We start from the raw sequence: 22,665 nt of genomic DNA on the forward strand, positions 1-22,665 counted from the left end.
CTGCCTTATTGTGCAGTGACTTCAGAGATTCATTCAGTGACTTCTGATACATTCAGGTCCCAAGACTACAAGGTGCTACATAACAAAGAGTTCCCCTTAGCTTATCCACCTAGAAAAACCTACTTTCACTCACCATAGCAACCAACTGTCTCTTAAATGATTCCAAGGTCTTTTGGCTCTAATTAATTTAATTCCAGACCTTAATCACATTTTGTGTGAAGAAAGTCTTATAGTTCCTAAATTCACCTTCAAGCAGTTGGAGCTTTTGTCCTTCTTTACCTCGCTTATCTTGAAGCACTGCTCTAAATTGATCTATTCTTTGCCACTTGATACGCTTCAACAGTATCCTCTTGTCTTCTTTCAAGGGCCAAGCTCTGACAGTTCTCCAATCTTTCCTCATAACTCCAACCTCTGACACGAAAGATCAACCAATTCTCCCCACTGCTTACAGTGTTTGAATAGACTCATTGTTCCTCCGTCACAAATTCCAGAGGCCGTGCTCGGGTCACAATCTGACTGCAACACTGTACAGTTACACCCGGACACCCTCTGATTCTTCCATTTGATCTAGCTAAATAATTCAGCTTGCTGTTTGCAGTGACTGGGCATACTAAGAGCTGAATCCACATCACCTTCAGCTAGCTGAAGACCATTCATAAAATCCATACATTGTCCATTTTTCCATCCAATGGCAGCATTTTACACACCTCTGTATTTGGTTAAACTTGCCACTATTCTGCTCATTTACATATGTTGACTGGCTCCTTTCTTAGGCCCTTGTCTGCCAGATTCAATCATTGTTTTTAACACCTTACTTCTAATATTTATTTTCTGTTACATATACCTAGCTCATGATTCATAGTAATATTTTAGAGGTAATTTTTAGCTCTGGGAAGATAAAAGTTAACTGTAGAAAATGGGATAAATGCAACTAAAGCAGCTTGAAGACTATTGCACTTAAAAGGTTGGGGCTGTGTTGACAAGGGGTTAACAGCTAGAAAAGTAAGACCCTAAAGTAACAGGTGGGCTTACTTAGCTGGGGAATTAGAGATGTGGTGTCTACACTGCTTGCATGGAAATGCAGCCCCAAGAGTTACTTTGTTTTGGGAGTTAAAGCTACAATTAATTTAAAAGCATTCAGTGAGCCCTGGAAGTCTACGTTGTCATGGAGATGCGTGGAGCTTAAGCAGGCTGTAGGGTTTCAATTTATCTATGCATTTGCTGGGGAACAGAGTGTTATATAGCAGGGGAAAAGGTCACACCAAAAAGTTGCGGTTAGCAGGTTCCAGGCAGCAAAAGTGTTGCTGTTAGCTGGCTCTGTCTAGTTGGGGCTCAGAAGAGGTCCCTGGAGTCGTTTGATAGCTCTGTGCAGTTAGGACTCAGGAGAAGTCCTGGAGCATTGAGAAGGTGGCAAAAGGTCACTGGCTCCCTGCTGGAAAGGGTTAGAGCTCAGAAGAAACCCTGGGAGCCGTTTTTAGCTAGGTGATTTTGGGGAGAGTGAAGCTTGGTGAAGTCCTGGGGCAGTGCCAATCCAATGAAGCTAGCTGGCACACAAAGAGCTAAAATTGCACCAGTAAGCAACGGCTGGAGTGCAGACTCAGAAATCCAGGGAAAAGGAGCCTCGGGAGATGAGATTGAAATCCTGGGAGACGTGCACTCATTGAAGCAGCCTGAGTTGCAGTGGCTTTGGAGGAATTCAGAGGTTTGATCTTCAAAAGTGAAAAGTTTGGATCCCCTCGTGAGGGAAACAGAGTTTCAGCAAAATTAGTTGACTCACAGTGGTTACTGACATCTGGGTGGGTTGCTGAGAAATCCATGGGATTTTTCTTGGTTGAATTTGCTATTTATTGAACTGTGTGGTGTGTCCGACCGCCGTTTGCCTGTTAATTCACCTATACCTCATATTAACCCTGAAGTATAAGATTTATTTTTATAACCTTGTGTATTAAAGTTTATTTTTGTTTGTTGAAAACCTGTGGAATCTTGTGGTTTTATTCTCTCAGCAAGTGTCTTGAATATCAGACTTTGCCTACTTTAAACAAAACGTTATTTGTCCCTAACAAGATCACACCAAGAACTTGGGAGTCTGGTCCAGGATCATTACAGTTCAGATTCCTTTACCAACTGCCAGGATAAAATTTATCATACCATACAATGGCAAATTTATCTCAAGTTACTAAAACAATTGATATTCAAGGAAAAGGACTTGAAATATATCTATAAACCATACACCCCCGCCTCATAGGCTGTGAGTCTTTGGCTGGGATTTTCCGGTCCTGTTCATGCCAACTCCCACCGTGGGCTAGACCAGAAAATTTGGAGAGCAGCCAAAAGTCTGTTGACTTTGGGCACCTACCACCCTTTGTGTTATTAGTTCTGATCACACATGTTTCCATGGCAAGAATAAAACCTGTTTTCACTTGAGTCAGAAATTGGTAAATGTTGAGGTTCATGATAGTACACATATTATCCTTTCAGTGAATGATTACTAACAATGTTTTTTTGCAATTTCTCTTAATCCTATGCCATAATTGTTCTGGCACCTCATTAATAGATAGCTTTTCGATCTTGCATTAGCTGTATTTAGTGATGTGATTCCATAAAGTGAATGCCAAGGACAGGGGTTGATCAAAATTATAACTAGACATAGCCCATTGAACTACAGCACGTGTCTTAATCTGAGATGATATTAAATATTGGGAGACTTGCTTTCCAAGGAGGATTAATTCAATAAACGATAAAGCAAATTATTAATGGGATGCCTGGTTTGAGCAATAGGTGGCGCTAAATGAAGCTACATGCCATGAACCATTTATAGGCCGGGATTTTCCGGCCCTGTCCTGGGTGGGACCCCAGCCAGAAGTCCATTGATTTGCGCTGGATCCCAGCGGCAGGTGGGTGTGGAAAGTCCCGCCCATAGTTATCCTTTTAATGGCAGAAAGGGGATTTCTCCATCAACAGTTCCATCAATAATAATTAAGGTTCTCCAATCTTTCCTCATACTCCAAAGATTGACACAAGAGATCAACCAATTCTCCCCACTGCATACAGCATTTGAATGGGCTCTTTGTTTCTCTGTAACAAATTCTGGATGTGATGCTCAGCTCACAATCTAACTGTAACACTGTGCAGTTACACCAGGATACCCTTTGACCCTTCTATTTGATCTAGCTAAACTGTGTTAAGAGTTGATTCAACATCACCTTCACCTAGCCTAAGACCATTCATTAAATGAATGCATTGCCCATTTTTCCTTCCAATGACAGCATTTTACACACATTTGTACAGTATTTGGTTTGATCTGCCGCTATTCTGCTCATTTACATATGTTAACCAGCTACTTTCTTAGGTCCTTGCCTGCCAGTGTTTCCTGAGTGCTGTTCACATGGTCAGCACTGTGGCCCCACTTCTGAGGGCACTCCAGAATGCCCTTCAATTTTTTGTGCAGCTTCACAGTGCTTGAGTGTTTGTACAAATGTGTGTGGTTCCTATGCAAATGCAAACATCTCTCGTAATGACTTGTGATTAGCTCCTGGAGACAGGCTGGTAACAAGCGGATTTTTTCCTACATGGTGCAAGGTTATTTTGAACCTTGCATTCTCTAAGATAAGCATGCTCTGTTCCCAGTTAGCAGCCACATCAATTTGCTTGCAATACAAAGATGGCCGCTGAGTCAATGGAAGAGATACTGGGAGGGGTGACCTAGAGCTTGGTCAAAGAGGTGGGGTCGAGGGACTGAAAGGTGGAGGAGGGAAGAGGAGAGATGGAAGGGTTCCATGAGAGGGAATTCCAGAGGATGTGGCCTTGCTGTCTGAAGATACTACCATTGGTGGTGTGAAAAGAGGGGACCTGGAGGGCAGAGACAGAAAAATAGAGCTCTGACAATGGTCGTAGGTAGTGGTATTGTGTTTAGAGAGTTAAAGAGGAGAGAGGCCATGAAGACGAATAGGTTGCTGGTGTGCAAACAGCCTGGTTCCACCTAAGGTGGTGGCTGAGGTTAAGGGATGGAATCGGTGTGAAGGGGATGGATTTTGTGGAGGGGGCTGAAAAAAATGGCTTCAGCCTTGTTAATGTTTAACTGGAGAAAATTGTGACTCATTCAAAATTGTGTGTCATGTCTGACAACACAAAGGGATAGAAGAGTCAAGAGAGGTGGTGGAGCATTCAAGTTGGGCTTTCCTTAGCATTTATGTGGAAAATGAAGCCGTGTCTTCGTTTGACGCCATTGAGGACTGCATGTGAATGACAAAGAGAAGAAGGGTCAAGGATAGGTCTTGGTGTACTCCAGAAGTTAGGATTGTCTGACTTATTGATGGCCTGCTGTGCAGTTATGTATTGACACTTTCTTCATTCTCCCACAGGGATCTTTTGGTTCAGATGGATCTCCTGGAATTCCTGGAAGGAAGGTAAGTGTCTGCCAAAAAGATGTGAAATCATTGGATTAATATCCTAAAAGAATTTCTGTGTAGGTTGTATTCATTTGCTTCTGGACCTGTTTGCATGTAGCTCCCTGCTATTCATAATTAGATAAATGTGAAAGGCTATTATTAATCCTGTCAGACCCATGCGATCCAACAAGCTATGAGCAATTGTCTGGCATGGAGTCCCCTCAATGACTCAGAACCTTTTGAACCATCGCAGTGAAACCACGCTGATTGCAACTTGTTCCAAGAAACGATAAAATCTTACCATAAAAAAAATTCTTCTGAAAATCCTTCTTCAGAACCCTGGCTCTGTGGTTCCCTAACTGGACGTCATCAACATTTCAGTAGAAACTGAATTCGTGGGTGGAATTTTATGCACCCTCATTATACCAGGACTGAGTTGGCAGGGTATGGGTGGGGGGATTGTGGCTGGTGGTAAGGGTGCATAAAATCAAATGGTGGTGGCATTGTGCCCAACACTTACCTGCCTTTTACGAGTGGTGAGGGAGACATCAGGTAGCCCGCTCACCCACTTAAGGGCCACCTCCCGCCGGCGCTAATATTTTTCCAGCGGCAGAGGGTGCCTGATCCACATGGTGAGGCCGCCAGGTTTTACCATTTTTTACTTGGTGGTGTTGTTACTGGCTTATAGGGGGGAGGGTTATCTCCTGTTTGTGTATCCTGTGCCCAACAGAGGACCCCCCCATGTTACTTTCCCCAACCTGCATGTCCCTCCCCGCTCCCTTGCCCCCCCCCCCCTCCCCTGCATAACTCCAGACATAGCTGGTCTTCTGGTTCCATGGTCCCTTGGTGTGGTGACTGCCTGTAGCCCCAACAGTAACCAGCACACCCTATGGCGCTGCTGGGACGAGGGAGCTGCCTGCCATTTGATTGACCAGAAGCTTTTGCCCTGCTCAACTTCCTCCCTAATGGGGGCGAAGTTCCACTCTGAGCAAATTAACAGGCCGAAGGCCATAAAATCGGCCCGGGTTTCCCAGCCATGCAGAGATGGGCTCACTGCCAACTTTTCAAGCAGGAGATTTGGGGCCACCACCTCCATGTAAAATTCTCCCGCATGTTTTTAGACTATATTAAGGGGAATTGTGTAAGTGAGGAAGAGGAAGGGGCTATCCCACTTTTGTACTCCTGTGAACACAATTAGTTTAAATAATTTGCATAAAGCCAATTATCTAAGACTTTTGGCATTATAAATTCTTTGGCCAAATCCTTCTCAATTTTCTTTTCTCCATTTTAATTCCAAGTTCACTTCTGCCCACCTTTTCTTATAATTTACTGCATTTATTTTTGAAACTGGCTTTCCGGTTGGTCCCCTGTGAAACCTCTTCCCAGGCTCTGGTCCTCCATTCCCTTTTGTGTCTATCCTCTCTTGTCCTCGGCTCACATAATTGAGCAAGCACAATGTACTGTACTCTAATGCAATAGGGTTGGCTTATAGAGTTTACAAAGTGCTGAATTTAATTTGCAAATTAAAATGTTTTGAAGGGCTTACCAGGCTACACTGGGACAAGTGGAAGAGATGGTTTCCCAGGAATGAAGGTAGGCTTTGGATATATTTCAAACTAAGTAAGTAGAAATAATCCTCTTCACTGTTGCAACCCCAACTGGAAAAGTCAGGTTGAAAATGTGAAGATCATCAACTAACCTTTTGAATAACATGCTTAAACTCATGTTGTCATTCAATGGAATAAAGCATTCCGAGTTTATCAGTTGTGCATCTTAAGGATAAGGTCAGCCAATCACTGATCTTCAAAGAGAATGACTGCTTTAGTCCCCTTTAGTTCCAGCTCTGTTCCCTGGTAGCTCTATGGTGCCACTGCTATTTACACATTCCTCATATGTGAAGCTAAGGACTGCATGTTAGCACCATATTCAATTATGGGACTATCATAGTCAAGCTAATCCCTATCTTTGCCCATATTTATAACGCAACCTGCTTCAGCAGGGGGTCACTGCATGGCAATCAGGAGCAGGAACAAAAAGCTCATTTCTTCCGTCTAATCCCAGTGACACTGAGGTCAGTTCAGGATTCCTGCTAATGTAGCACAGACCTTTCAAATTTGGAACATTTCTGTTAGGTCGCAGAGCACCACATTGGTCTAACTAGTCGGACCACATTACCCTGCTCAACTGCGGCACCTGGACAGTGCACTCACAATACTTTAGATCACTGGACTGAGGCGTGTTCAGAAATAATACATTATGGTAATATGGGCAATAGATTTCTCTGCTATATTGTATAGTGCAAAGATAATTGCTTGTGGTCTCTACAATATGAAAAATGTATCCATTTGTTTTTGTGGGATATTTGAATGTAAAATCTATTGAAGTTAATTGTTTCCTGTTTTATAGGGTGACCAGGGTGAAGTGGGTCCACCAGGTCCCCCAGCTTACATCGATGGAAGTGGTACTCTTGTTAAAGGTACAGGCTAGCAAACGATTGACTTCTTAATAATCGTGGGGCTGAATGAAATTATTGTGGGGGTTTGAGGATCGCTTGTTCCCCCCAAGTAAAGCCTACATGGAGCCGACTTGCTCCACACCTGCCCACCCCACAGCCATAATGCACTGGGTTTAAGGCTGGGGGACATTAGGAAGAAAGGGAGTGTTCAATCTTGTTAGGGGACCGCCCGTCGATCTGCAGAAGGCTGCCCCCGATGACCGAACTTCCTGCCCTTTGAAAGTTCCCTTAAAAAAGCTGGGCTGCCTTCTCCCGCCCTTCTGCCCATGCCAAACGTTTTATGGTATGGACAGTGTATCATCAGAGTCAATGGGCTTGGTTACGAGTTTAATTGACCTTACCGACCCCATCCCCCCCCACACCTCTGTATTTATGGGGGTGAGCTCGGGTGTGCGTGAGAAGGTGGTGGAGTGGGCACCCACCCTACTTTACATGCTCCCCACCAGAAACATGCCTGTGGGGCCATGTAAAATACAGCCCATAATTTTATTTTTAATCATTCACGGGATGTGGGCTTCACTGGCTAGGCCAGCATTTATTGCCCATCCCTAGTTGCCCTTGAGAAAATGGTGGTGAGCTGCCTTCTTGAACCGCTGCAGTCCATGTGGTGTAGGCACACCCACAGTGCTGTTAGGGAGGGAGTTCCAGGATTTTAACCCAGCGATAGTGAGGGAACGATGATATATTTTCAAGTCAGGATGGTGAGTGACTTGGAGGGGAACTTCCAGGTCGTGGTGTTCCATCTATCTGCTGCCCTTGTCCTTCTAGGTGGTAGTGGTCGTGGGTTTGGAAGGTGCTGTCTAAGGAGCTTTGCTGAATTCCTGCAGTCCATCTTGTAGATGGTACACACTGCTGCTACTGTGCGTTGGTTGTGGAGGGAGTGAATGTTTGTGGATGTGGTACCAATCAAACGGACTGCTTTGTCCTGGACAGTGTCTAGCTTCTTCAGTGTTGTTGGAGCTGCACTCATCCAGGCAAGGGGAGAGTATTCCATCACACTCCTGACTTGCACCTTGTAGATGGTGGACAGGCTTTGGGGAGTCAGGAGGTGAGTTACTCGTCGTACGATTCCTAGCCCCTGACCTGCTGTTGTAGCCACAGTATTTATATGGCTAGTCCAGTTCAGTTCCTGGTCAATGGTAACTCCCAGGATGTTGATAGTGGGGGATTGAGTGATGGTAATGCCATTGAACGTCAAAGGGTGATGGTTGGATTCTCTCTTGTTGGAGATGGTCATTGCCTGACGCTTGTGTGGCGCGAATGTTACTTGCCACTTGTCAGCCCAAGTCTGAATATTGTCCAGGCCTTGCTGCATTTGTACATGGACTGCTTCAGTATCTGAGGAGTCGCAAATGGTGCTCAACATTGTGCAATCATCAGCGAACATCCCCACTTTTGACCTTATGATGAAAGGAAGGTCATTGATGAAGCAGCTGAAAATGGTTGGGCCTAGGACACTGCCCTGAGAAACTCCAGCAGTGATGTCCTCGAGCTGAGATGACTGACCTCCATCAACCACAACCATCTTCCTTTGTGCGACGCATGACTCAAACCGGCGGAGATTTTTCCCCCTGATTCCTATTGAATCTAGTTTTGCTCGGGCTCTTTGATGCCACACTCGGTCAAATGCTGCCTTGATGTCCAGGGCACTCACTCTCACCTCTCCTGGTTATACCGACACTATAAAACTTTAGCTTTATCCTATCATGCAGTGAGAAGTAACAAGATCTGAAACATGCCAGCCCGTTTCTTGTGTACTTCCCTCTTTTTATTTAATCTCCTTTTGATGTGACAGCGCCTGAGCACCATATGTTTCCTGACAGCCTTCCAGTTTCATTCTCTGCTAGTTAGGTGGGGTTACGATTGCTGGGGAATGCCAGTGCTGCTCTAACGAGGTGGTAGAGGTTCATGGTTGGGACTGACCTTTCCTTGGATGCCTATTCCTCCTTCCTGAGGTGAAATTGCTGCCTCCCCAATGCCTTCAGGCAGCTGGGAATGAATAACAGGAGTGAGCTGTGTGCTTGTCCCCAGGTTCCAGGCTGCAACGTCTCACACATTTTTCACTGGCATCTTGAGTGTTCTGCTATTTTATCTAAAATAAGCATGGCCCCCTTAAACAAAATTTCTAGCTAAAGCCCCTAAGTATGAGAACACTGGGGGCATGGGGGGCGGTGAAGTTGTCGGTGTGTGAAATGGGCTTGTAATGAGCCAGAAGCCTGTTATACGTTGCACCTGGTTTCATTTTCCATTGATTAGGAAAGCATCGCCAAGATTTATTGACAAATATAATAATATTGTCAAGTGAGATGAGGAAACGAATCTCCAAAGAGGTTTAAATTGTCACTCTGTGAGCTTCACTGGAAAGGAGATCGGGCATAGTGAAAAATCAGCTGCCAGTTCCTGTTTGACACCATTTTTCACCTTCTGGTTTTTTTTCATTAGGCTGAAGAAAAACCTGCCTGATACTGTAGACACATTACTGTGCCTGGTGAAGGGAAAGAAGGATTCAACAGCAAACAATAACTTGCATTTATCTAGCACCGCTAATGTAATAAAATGTTCAAAGAGGCTTCAAGGGAGCCTTATCGGACCAGATTTGACACCGAACCACAAAGCCAATTTAGGACAGGTGGCAAAAATGTAATCAAAGATGTAGGTTTTAAAGGAGGAGAGAGAGGCAAAGAGGTTCAGTGAGGGAATTTCAGAGCTTAGAGCCTCAGTAACTGAAGGCACAGTTGCCAAAGGTGGAGTTGGGGGGGGGCAATGAAAATTAAGGATGCGCAAGAGGCCACAATTGGGGAAGTGCAAAGATCTTGGAGGTTTGTAGGACTGAGGAGGGGGTATAGGAATAGAGAGGACGTGAATTTTAGATTCAAAACCAGAGTTCCCACTTTGGATTGCTAATCAGTGGTTCCTGCTGGTAAGTGCCCATGTGTAGATATCAGATCTGGTTTAGCTGTGGTGGCCTCCGCTGTTGTGTTACCAAGATTGGAACTGAGCCGTGTTGATCAGACTGGTTACCCTTTCAGTCCCTGGCCTGTGCTAGGAGATGCTGGTGCCAGCTGGGTTGATCACAGTTATACGACAGGTTACTATAAGGTTCACAGTCAAAGAAGGGTAGAAAGTGCAGGTTCCCCTCTTCTGATCAGAATCAGTGAGCCCTGCTGGGAAGGGGCACCATGTGAGAACAAGACTAGGCCCAGCTTTAATGCTCCATAGTTCCATGGCCAACATTCACTGTCAGAACTTGCACATTGAGATAAACCTCATGTCTAAAGGACTGGAGAGCATCTGCTGTTCGTGTAACCATATCCCAAAAGGAGTCGGTGCTTCTAGGAGAGATGCGGTGAAAACTTGAGGGGAAAACTGCTATAGGCTGGTAAAAATATGGAAATGACCTGTTGCAATGGAGGAATCTCGGGCTTGCTGAGGTGTTTGTATAGTTAATTAGAACTCCCCTATCCCATGGCAGGAATCTTATTTCTTGTTAGGATAGATCAATATTTTGTTCAGAGACCTCAAAATTATATAACTTCATTTGTACCTTGCATTTTGTAGGGATGAGGTATGTGCGAATCACGGGGTGATACCAGGTGCACCGTGACTATTCTAGGATATGTGCTGGACTCTGACCCTTTTTTCCCAATTGCAGGTCCTCCTGGGGATTCCGGTTCACAGGGACGGCCAGGTCCTCCAGGAGTCCGAGGTTCTCAAGGCCAGAACGGATTACCTGGACGCCCAGGCTCTTCAACACAAACTCAAGGTATATTTTGTTTGTGTTACAAGCTAACAATTTTAATGTTTCTCATTCTTAAGGTGTAGAATTATTATGTGATTGACCAGTAGTATCATCCTGGAGCTGAAGACAAATCACATTCATAAGTACAGCAGCTTTCTTCCCTGATGCCTCTAATCAGAAATCATGCCTAATTAAAAAATTTTATTGAAGGATTTTCAGAAGTCAAAATATAAAATTGCTGAAAAAAGATATTTTTTGTTGAAGCTTTTCATCTTGCACTCATCAGGACAATTCGCAAGAATACCAAATGAAAGGGGAATAGAAATTTATACTGTATGAGAAGAAAGTGCTGATTGGTCAGCTAGTGGATTATGATTGGTAGAGGCATTGCCATGGAGAATGAATCAGTTGATGGTGACTAACAGTTAACTGCCGAGCACTGTTTGAAATTTAAACCTGGCAGCTGGACTCTGATTGGTCAAGACATTGCCTTGAGGAATGAACCAGCAGATGGCTGTCACTTATTTTGTTTAGCTGAAACAGGAGACACAGACACAGCAGGACTGTAGCTTAGGAACATTGCTCATTTCAAAATGGTTTGAGCCTAGCTTCTTTGGTATTTTGAGGTATTCTCCCCCTCCAGGGTCAAGGGTGTTGAACCTAGCCTTAGCTCCACATTTGTTCTGCTGTTGAGATCAATCACTTCAGCACTTTCTTGGGACTGCACCCAAAAACTTGCTGGTCCTTTGGTCTGATTCCTTTCCCAATCCATCCAGATTTTTGTACTAGTGGCTAGGAACTCCAATACTTAGGTAGAAAGATGTGACCACATTCGCTTGTAGTAAAACGTTTCTTTTGTTCTGCTATATTCAAGAGCCTAATCTTATTGCCTCAAGAAAACTTGTATATTCTGGGATTTGTTTTATTTTTTAAGTTCTGAACTCAAGTTCACTCTGCTTTTAACATGCAAAGTGCTAACATAAACAACTTTGAACCATCTCCTCATGTTGACTTGGTGATGCTGACTGGGGATTAGAAGCGGGGATACGGTGATTGAGACCTGTCTGTCTGCAGAGGTTGTACATAACAGTGACACCATGCCAATCATGTGTGAGGAGATTGCTGCCATTCCACCCAATAAACATTCGATTTTCGTTTCCGTCGCTTAGGTTCCAAGGGTTTACCAGGATTCCCAGGCATTGTAGGACCTAAAGGTGCAAAGGGTGCACCAGGAAGAATGACATTTTCACAACCAGGCCCACCAGGTTTCCTGGGCCCGCCTGGGCCTCCTGGTCCACCAGGTATGTAATAAAGTATAATGTACAGTTATAATAGTGCAGTTGTGTAAGTGCTGTGAATTTATATGTTGACTCTTGCTGGAAGTTTTAGAGCATTTTGAGCTGTTGGTGGTCAAAAAGGATTGGAAATTATCAACTCCAACTTTGGACAAATTAGCCAACTTTGAATTACAAGCCGTAGGCTATAATTAAATAGTTACTTATTTTTGGGAATCAATTCAAGGCACCACGGTCTGGGATCTTCAAGCTCAGCCTCAGTCATGCTGTTCAGTGGGATGCCACCACACTAAGCAAAGGAAATCTGTGAGGGTGTTATCCTGGGCAACTCCTGTGCAGCTTGATGGCTGGCTGAGCACAGCATTGACAAATGCTCTCCTTTTCTTTCCTCATTGAGAAATCTAGATGAAGGGTCAAGACCATTGTGGAGGCTGCCACCAAGGTTGTAAAGAGATGGAGAGAAGACAACATAATCAAGAAGCATTGGTCAGGTTACATTAAGTTTGCGTTTGGGCCAGGAATCTTATGGTTTTGCATTCAGGGAAGGAATGTGTAGTAATTATGGTTTTATTTAGTGCGCAATGTACCTTTAAGAATAATACTTGTTAGGCAAGGCAAGATCACATGATCTACAATAACCAATAGGAGAGTAGCATGGACTACCTCAGCAGTCAGTTTAGAGATAGAGTTGGAGTTGAAATCACAGGTGTAGTTGCTGCTGAATATATTGCAGTTAAACTTAATGTTTCCACCCAAGAACTGTCTGTAGATCTCTATCATTAATAGCATAACTATATAATTAATAGCATAACTCCGCCACCCTACATCAAACTGGCAATGAGGATAAAACAGGATTGAACAGAAGAAAGCAAGTTAGAAAGAAATCGGCAATTAGAATTGAAGAAGTTATCCCCTCTCAAAATGCCACAATTTGGGAGAATTGATCCTTTTGAACCAGCCACAGACGATTGGTCTCAATACATAGAATGCCTCACGTTCTTTTTTCAAGCGAATGAGATTAGGGAGAAGAGAAGAGGCGAACAAATCCTCTTGAGTACTTGTGGGAGCAAAACCTACAGTTTGATTCGAAGTTTGATGGCACCTAGTGCCCCAGATTTGAAAAGTTTCGATGATTTAGTGGACCTCGTGAAGGGTCATTTTCAACCAAAGCCCTCAGTCACGACGCAGAGGTTCAGGTTTAATTCACGAAACAGAGCACCGGGTGAGAAAATTGCATGCTATGTGGCAAATTTGAAACAGCTAAAGGAACGCTGTGAGTTTGGTACAACTCTGAACGACATGCTCAGAGATCATTTAGTGTGTGGTGTGAAAGAGGACACTATTCAGAAAAGATCATTGTCCAGAGTGAATCTAGATTTCAGGAAGGTGCTAAAGATAGCGCTGGCCATGGAAAGCGCAGTAAAAGATTCAAAAGCAAAACAGGGAGAACAAAATGGTGCCGTCCTCCACATCAGACGGGAAACCTTAGCCGAAAGAGGCGCAAAAAAGCGAGACTCTGCCGAGAAGCAGGAAACAGCTCCCCCTAGCCGAAGCATACAGAAAAATAACTGAGCAACAAAATCAAAAAATAATTTTAATGGAGGTGAAAACAATCTATCTTTTAGCGATTGGCAGTTTAAAAAAAATGAATGCTACTATTGTCATAGAAATGGACATATGGTGAGGCAATGCAAGGAAAGATTCAAGCAAGCTTGTAAATAAAAGAAGAAGCCCAATGAAATCTACAATGTAGAAGGAATTGAAACAACAAATTCAGACATTTACTTGTTATTTAATCTGAAAGTTGGAAAGACAGAACCAATATTTGTCACAGTGAAAGTAAATGGCAAACCTGTCAGAATGGAAGTGGACACGGGAGCTTCCACTACAGTAATTGGGGAACATACCTTCAGATATTTGAATAATGGGGAACATCAATTAAGTTTAGAAGAAACAGTCCCCAAGCTAAAAACATATACAGGTGAAGACATTCAAGTAAAAGGCATAAGCAGAGTAACGGTCCATTATGGAATCCATTCGGCAAAGCTACCCTTGGTGGTGGTAGCAGGTGAAGGGCCAAGCCTCCCGGGGCGAAATTGGTTATAGGAGATTAAGTTAGAGTGGGCTGAAATTTTCCAGTTGAGAGCAAGTGGGCTACCAGAGCCACTTAGAAAGTACGCCACTGTCTTCAGGGACGAACTGGGGAAAATTCAGGGCCTGCAGGCTGAGTCATGTGGACCCGGAAGCAACTCCTCGCTTCATGAAGACGAGGCCGGTGCCATATGCCCTGCAAGAAAAAGTCGACATTGAGCTGAACAGACTAGAGAAACTGGGCATTATACAACCTGTTCAGTTCTCAGAATGGGCAGCTCCCATAGTCCCCGTCCTTAAACCCAACCAAAGCGTCCGAATTTGTGGAGACTACAAACTGACGGTTAATCAAGTAGCTAAGCTAGACAGACACCTCATTCCAAAAATTGAAGACCAGTATGCCAAGCTGGCAAGAGGGACAACGTACAGAAAGCTTGACATGAGTCATGCTTATCAACAACTAGAATTGGATAATGCCTCCTGGGAATTTGTCACAGTTAATACCCACAAAGGGTTGTACCAATATACATGATTGCCTTTTGGTGTATCCTGTGCTTATGTCATCTTTCAGAGAACATTGGAAAGCTTACTGCAGGGACTGCCCTAGGTTGTTGTCTATTTAGACAATGTATTGGTGATAAGATTCACTGAAAAAGAGCGTTTGGCAAACTTAGAAGAAGTCTTAAGGTGTTTCTTGCAAGCTGGAGTGCATTTAATAAAAGTGGACGTTCCAAGTGAGGGGGGTAATTTATTTGGGTCACTGGGTAGATTCACAGGACCTCCACCCAGTTGAGGAGAAAGTGAGAGCACCTGCGCCAAAGAACGCCTCAGAGCTCAAGTCATTCCTAGGAATGATCAACTATTGTAGGCGTTTCCAATTAGTCTACTGTGCTGGCCCACCTGCATTCCCTACTCAAAAAGAACCAATGTTGGTCTTGGGAGGCACCCCAGAAAGAAGCTTTCATAAAGGTGAAACAATTGTTGCACTCGCCCAATCTATTAGTGCATTATGACCAGATGAAAGAATTGGTGCTGACGTGTGACGCATCTTCCTACGGAGCGGGAGCAGTACTGTCTTACTGGATGGATGACGGCCAATAGGTTACGTATCAAGAACACTCACCACAGCAGAAAAGGGACACTCGCAGATAGAATAAGAAGGCCTGTCCATCATCTTTGGTGTCAAGAAATTTCACTAGTACGTACAAGGCCATCATTTTACAATCGTTTCAAACCACAAACCCAATTGCTAGGATTGTTTAGTGAGGACAAGGCTGTACCACCCATTGCCTCAGCAAGAATACAACGATGGGCTTTAATTCTGGCAGCATACGAATACACTTTTGTAGATAGGCCTGGCAATCAAATCACAAACGCCGATGCCCTTATTCGTTTGCCTTTATAAGAAAATGATGAGCTCGTCCCAGTTCCACAGGAACTTGTTTTACTGTTAAATTTCTTAGATTCCTCGCCGGTATATGCTCGACAAATCAGGGACTGGACAAGTCGGGACCCAGTCCTATCTCCAGTATGAGAACAAGTGCTACATGGTTGGTCACAGGAACTCGTACCTGATGAAATGAAACTGTACTTCAACAGAAGATATGAAATAACCAGCGAGGATGGCATCTTATTGTGAGGAGCACAAGTAATAGTTCCTCCAAAGGGAAGGGAGCCACTTTTAATTGAACTACACAGTGCCCATTCAGGAATTTCCCGAATGAAGACCACAGCACTCAGCTATCTATGGTGGCCTGGGATGGATGGTGAAATAGAGTGTTTAGTAAAGCACTGTGTGCAATGTCAGCAACTGCAAAAGTTGCCAGCGACAGCTCCATTACACCCATGGGAGTGGCCAGGTAGACCCTGGGTGCGGTTACACATTGACTACACTGCACCTTTCCTGGGAACAATGGTTTTGCTCATTGTCAATACCGATTCAAAATGGTTGGAAATATATGAGGTGAAGACACCAACGTCAGCCTTTACAATTGAGAAACTACATCAGAGTTTTGCCATCCATGGACAACCAGAAACAGTTGTTTCCGATAACAGCACAGCATTTACAAGTGCTGAGTTTCAACAGTTTATCAGCCTCAACGGTATCACTCATGTGAGAACTGCACCCTACCCACCCTTCCTCAAACGGACTGGCCGAAAGGGCGGTTCAAACATTTAAGGCAGGCTTGAAAAACTAACTGGTGATTCCTTAGCAACCAAGCTAGCACGCTTTCTTTTTCACTATAGGACCACCCCTCACACAGCAACAGGTGTCACACCTGCGGAGTTATTGCTGAAATGCTGTCTCGGGACGAGATTGAGCTTAATAATGCTGAAATTAGAGGGGAAGGTGGAAAGGAGAGGAAAGTGGCATAGTCATGAGAGGAAATTTACCATGAGAGAGCCGGTATACATGAAGAATTTTGGGGAAGGACCAAAGTGGTTACTGGGTGAAATGAGTGCAGTGACAGGACCTCCATCTTACCACGTGGAGGTCCGGATCATTCGTGAACATGTGGACCATTTAAGGAAGAGAGAGACAAAGAACCAAGATATGGTTCCACCAGTGACCATGACTGGGTCTGTGTTTCCTATTGAGGATACTCAACCCAGGGCTGACATGTCTGATGTTCCTGTAAGAGTTGAGGATACAGAACTGCAAGTGCCCACCGAAGCACCTGATGTTCAGGCAACTCTGGAAAAGGAGGTTCCTGACAAAGAATCTGAAGTTGTGGAACTGTAACATTCCACATGTACCAGGAAATCACCTGAAAGACTGAACTTGTAAATTCCTTACCCAATGTAAATATTCTGTTGTCTTGAAAAATATGTACTTGTAAATATAATGTATATAGTTGAGTTAAATGGGGAGGAATGTCATAATTATGGTTTTATTTAGTGTGTAATGTACCTTTAAGAATAATACTTGTTAGGCAAGATCACATGATCTGTAGTAACCAATAGGAGAGTAGCGCGGGCTACCTCAGCAGTCAGCATAGAGTTGGAGTTGAAAGCACACGTGTAGTTGCTGCTGAGCATATTGTAAATAAACTTAATGGGCAGAATTTTGCCCTTGGATGGCGTGCAGGCCCCACCGGCTCAGCGGCGGGCGGACAGTCGACCCCCGCCACGGAAATGGGGCCCGCCGCCATTTTGAGTGGGCGGGCCAATTAGGGCCCACCCAGCGGCCTGCCCGACAGGTAGCGCTTCCTGTTCCGGGGCGGGGGGAGGGAATCCCCATCTGTCAAAGTGCGCTCTTTCGCGCATGTGCACGAAAGAGCGCACTGCTCCCTGAGACCAAGTGCTGTCTCAGGGAGATTACTGACATGTAAAAAAAACACCAAAAATAGAAAAATATTAAAATTATTAACATGTCCCCCTCATGTGACAATGTCACACGAGATGGGACATGTTAATAAGAAACACATTAACTTTATGATACTTTTTAAAAATGGACATGAAACCTCATCCCGCCAGTGGATGAGGTTTCATGTATTATCAGAAGCCCGCTGGGGCTCCTGGTCTGCCCGCCAGCCTTAATGTTGGACGGGCAGGTCTTTAACAATCTTAATTAGCCTGTCAATGGCCTTAATTGGCCATTGACAGGTCGGCGGGCAGGCAGCTGATTTTGGTGTCCGCCCGCCTTCCTGAAAATTTAAAGGGACCGGGATGACGTCGGGGGTTCCTCCCGACGTCATCCCGCGTCATTTTCCCATTGCCGAGTGGTCCCCGCCCCCAAATCGCTGACGGGAAATCCTGGCCAATGTTTCCACCCAAGAATTGTCTGCAGATCAACACTTATCATTAATAGCACAACTCGGCCACCCTACAACAGAATGCTTGCTGTCTCGACACCACCAATACCTTGACCCATTGTCCTGGTTTGTGGGGTCACTATATGTGCAGGGTGGGCTCCCAGTAATTGGGAACCCACCACTGCAAGGAGAAACAATTCTGCTGTTGCTGCAATGGGGCTACTGATGTAGCATGAGTCGAGACAGGAGGAAACAGGAGGACCTAAGAGCTGCAAAGAGTAGATCCATTTTTTACTGAAAGTTTTGGTCAATATTAAGGCTGTAGACAAGTGAAAGATTGGGGAGAAAAGGGGGGACAGGAGACTACTGTTAGAACCTGTTTATGGAAAGGAGAGGAAAGTGGCATAGTCGCGAGAGGAAATTTACCATGCGAGAGCCAGTATACATGCAGAATTTTGGGGAAGGATCAAAGTGCTTACCAGGTGAAATAGTGCAGTGACTGGACCTCCATCTTACCACGTGGAGGGCCGGATCATTCGTGAACATGTGGACCATTTAAGGAAGAGAGAGACAAAGAACCAAGATATGATTCCACCAGTGACCATGACTGGGTCTGCGTTTATGGTGTAAGTACACAGAACAAACAGTTGTAAATATGAACAACACAACATTGTGAGCAAAACAAAAATAAAAATACCTGGAAAAACTCAGCAGGTCTGGCAGCATCTGCGGGGAGGAACACAGTTAACGTTTCCAGTCCGTATGACTCTTCAACAGAACTAAGGAAAAATAGAAAAGAGGTGAAATATAAGCTGGTTTAAGTGGGGGTGGGGCAAGTAGAGCTGGATAAAGGGTGGGAGATAGCCAAAAGATGTCATAGACAAAAGGACAAAGAGGTGTTGAAGGTGGTGATATTATCTAAGGAATGTGCTAATTAAAGGTGGAAAGCAGGACAAGCAAGGTACAGATAGCCCTAGTGGGGGTGGGGTGAAGGGAAGGGATCGAAATAGGCTAAAAGGTAGAGATAAAACAATGGATGGAAATACATTTAAAAATAATGGAAATAGGAAAAATGAAAAAGAAAAATCTATATAAATTATTGGAAAATAAAAGGGGGTGATCGGAAAGGGGGTGGGGATGGAGGAGAGAGTTCATGATCTAAAATTGTTGAATTCAATATTCAGTCCGGAAGGCTGTAAAGTGCCTAGTCGGAAGATGAGGTGCCGTTCCTCCAGTTTGCATTGAGCTTCACTAGAACGATGCAGCAGGCCAAGGACGGACACCTGGGCATGAGAGCAGGGTGGAGTGTTGAAATGGCAAGCGACAGGGAGATCTGGGTCATGCTTATGGACAGACCGAAGGTGTTCTGCAAAGCGGTCACCCAGTCTGCGTTTGGTCTCTCCAATGTAGAGGAAACTGCATTGGGAGCAACGAATGCAGTAGACTAAATTGAGGGAAGTGCAAGTGAAATGCTGCTTCACTTGAAAGGAGTGTTTAGCCCTTGGACGGTGAGGAGAGGGGAAGTAAAGGGGCAGGTGTTGCACCTTCTGTGGTTGCATGGGAAGGTGCCGTGGGAGGAGGTTGAGGTGTAGAGGGTGATGGAGGAGTGGACCAGGGTGTCCATGGAAGGACATAGCTTTAGGGTGAAAGGGGAAAGGATTAGGGGGAACTTCTTCACTCAGAGAGTGGTGAGAGTGTAGAACGAGCTACCATCTGACGTTGTAAATGCTGGCTCACTCTTAAGTTTTAAGAATAAATTAGATAGATACATGGATAGGAGAGGTCTGGAGGATTATGGACTAGGTGCAGGTCAATGGGACTAGCGGAATAATATTTCGGCACAGACTAGAAGGGCCGAATGGCCTGTTTTCTGTGCTGTAGTGTTCTATGGTTCTATGGTCCCGGAGGGAACGATCCCTGCGGAATGCCACCAGGTGGGGTGAAGGGCAGATGTGTTTGGTGGTGGCATCATGCTGGAGTTGGGAATGGTGGAGGAGGATCCTTTGAATGCGGAGGCTGGTGGGGTGATAAGTGAGGACAAGGGGGACCCTATCATGGTTCTGGGAGGGAGAGGAAGGTGTGAGGACGGATGCGTGGGAGATGGGCCGGACACGGTTGAGGGCCCTGTCAACCACCACGGGTGGAAAACCTCGGTTAAGGAAGAAGGAAGACATGTCAGAGGAACTGTTTTTGAAGGTAGCATCATCAGAACAGATGCGTCGGAGGCGAAGGAACTGAGAGAATGGGATGGAGCCCTTACAGGAAGCAGGGTGTGAGGAGCTGTAGTCGAGGTAGCTGTGGGAGTCGGTAGGCTTGTAATGAATATTGGTGGACAGTCTATCACCAGAAATTGAGACAGAGAAGTCAAGGAAGGGAAGTGTCAGAGATGGACCATGTGAAAATGATGGAGGGGTGGAGATTGGAAGCAAAATTAATAAATTTTTCCAGGTCCAGACGAGAGCATGAAGCAGCACCGAAGCAATCTTCGATATACCGGAGAAAGAGTTGTGGGAGGGGGCCGGAGTAGGACTGGAACAAGGAATGTTCCACATACCCCATAAAGAGACAGGCATAACTGGGGCTCATGCGGGTACCCATAGCCACACCTTTTATTTGGAGGAAGTGAGAGGATTTTAAGGAGAAATTTTTCAGTGTGAGAACAAGTTCAGTCAGACGGAGGAGAGTAGTGATGGATGAGGATTATTCAGGGCTCTGTTCGAGGAAGAAGCGGAGAGCCATCAGACTATCCCGGTGGGGGGATGGAGGTGTAGAGGGATTGGACGTCCATGGCGAAGAGGAAGTGGTTGGGGCCAGGGAACTGGAAATTGTTGATATGATGTAGGGTGTCAGAGGAATCACAGATGTAGGTGGGAAGGGACTGGACAAGGGGAGAGAGAATGGAGTCAAGATAGCAAGAAATGAGTTCCATGGGGCAGGAACAGGCTGACACGATCGGTCTACCGGGATAGTCCTGTTTGTGGATTTTGGGTGGGAGGTAGATGCGGGCCGTCCGAGTTTGGGAGACTATGAGTTGGAAGATGTGGAAGGAAGATCTCCAGAGGAGATGAGGTCAGTAACAGTCCTGGAAACAATGGCTTGATGTTCAGTGGTGGGGTCATGGTCCAGGAGGAGGTAGTAGGAAGTGTCTGCGAGTTGACGCTCAGCCTCTGCGAGGTAGAGGTCAGTGCGTCAGACACCAGCAGCACCACCCTTGTCAGCAGGTTTGATGACAATGTCAGGGATCTGCGAGAACGGAGTGCAGCAAGTTCAGAGAGAGACAGGTTAGAGTGGGTGAGAGGAGCAGAGAAATTGAGATGACTAATGTCACGCCGACAGTTCTCAATGAAAAGATCAAGAGAAGGTAAGAATCCAGAGGGAGGGGTCCAGGTGGAGGGAGAATATTGGAGGCGGGTAAAAGGATCCGTTGAATGGGGAGGGAACTCCTGCCCAAAGAAGTGAGCACGGAGACGAAGACGGCAGAAGAAGAGTTCAGCATCGTGCCGAGCCTGAAATTCATTGAGATGAGGGTGAAAGGGTATGAAACTAAGTCCTTTGCTGAGCACTGAACGTTCAGCGTCGGAGAGGGGAAGGTCAGGGGATATGGTGAATACACGGCCAGGGCTGGGATTGGAAGATGGGATGGGGACAGAGAGACAAGCAGGGGTGGAGGATCCTGGATGGGTGTTGGTGTCGATGAGTTGTTGGAGCTTGTGTTCCTTTGCACCTGAAAGAAAGAGACAAAGTTTCTTGTGGAGGCGTCGGATGAGACGAAGAATAAAATGAAACTGGGGGCACGCGCAGCTTAGAAATAGGGTGCGGCGGTGCTGCTGGAGGGCAAATTGTGAGCAAATGTGTTATGTCAACATTGTGTTATTTTGATGCTCGTGCTGAATTTATTCTTTTGCCAGGTAAATGTTATGATATAGCCTTCAATTGCAGAGTTTTGTGCGGTGGGATTGCATGTGTAAAATTGGGCTCAGATTTCAGCATACCCACCATGATCTTTACCGCATTGTGTAAAATTCTGCCTCGACCTCTCTACCTGAATTTTTGATATGCTCATAGCCCTCTGCTACATGCATTAAATCATGAAAGTTACTGCAAAATGTTTTAAACCTCTTTTGAGATTATTTCTAAATCTTCTGGATTTTCCTATTTTCTCCCCAGTTTCAGTAGCACATACAGCTCAATATGACATTGAGATGTGTGAGAACGTCCTGATGACCCCTCTCCCTCTTGTTCCCCCTAAAACCCCTCTCTTGTTGAGTCTTCTGCCTCTGCGCAGTACTAAAACTGGTCAGCTGAATTACGCACTGCTACCACTAGAGGGCGTATAGCCGTGTAAGAGTTATGAGTTCATGTGTTGGAGATATTTTGCTGTTCAAGGCTGCAGTTTGGTCAAGGACGTTGTGACATGTTTATAACTGAGTGAACTTGCATGTTTGTTTGACCATGTTCTCTTGTTAACTTTTTGTGTTGTATTCTTATCAATGTTTGTCCAACGATTTTGATTTCTAGCCTGTGACAGGCCTGCAGATTGTGTGAATAATGGGAAGCACAAAGGTATCAATTGGCTTGGAATATTGCAATGAATACTAACTCTGGCAATATTACCAAGGAACTTCCTTCCTTATACAATCGGTTTTTAAGGTTCAATAAAACTTTTGACTTTGTTGAAAGTTTGTTAACCCGATGACAAAACTTGGGTCTCATGTTAAAGTTCTCATACACACAGCGACTTGGACTCCAAGGTAGTCATGCATTATTTGTAAAGTGTGCACGTATTTGCACCCTTGTGATCTATTGTATAGGTAAGTTGGTTTAAGGAGCACATCTAACAGCAAAGAGCAACAGAACTGTCTCTGCTGCAAGAGCAAGTCTC

General features: G+C 44.9%; 1 protein-coding gene across 4 annotated transcripts in view; it reads left to right on the top strand.

The window, feature by feature from the left end:
• The window catches only part of col4a6 (collagen, type IV, alpha 6), a 414,921-nt gene that overhangs the window by 290,020 nt on the left and 102,236 nt on the right, over nt 1–22,665 (top strand). For all 4 annotated transcript variants that reach the window (XM_078547579.1, XM_078547580.1, XM_078547578.1 and 1 more), the window contains 5 exons: nt 4,362–4,406; nt 5,928–5,981; nt 6,795–6,864; nt 10,556–10,666; nt 11,812–11,943. In XM_078547579.1, the coding sequence (XP_078403705.1) occupies nt 4,362–4,406; nt 5,928–5,981; nt 6,795–6,864; nt 10,556–10,666; nt 11,812–11,943 (412 nt within the window). The remainder of the gene's footprint in view (nt 1–4,361; nt 4,407–5,927; nt 5,982–6,794; nt 6,865–10,555; nt 10,667–11,811; nt 11,944–22,665) is intronic.

This window comes from Cetorhinus maximus, chromosome 8, assembly GCF_964194155.1.
Source record: "Cetorhinus maximus chromosome 8, sCetMax3.hap1.1, whole genome shotgun sequence".
Classification (NCBI taxonomy): domain Eukaryota; kingdom Metazoa; phylum Chordata; class Chondrichthyes; order Lamniformes; family Cetorhinidae; genus Cetorhinus; species Cetorhinus maximus.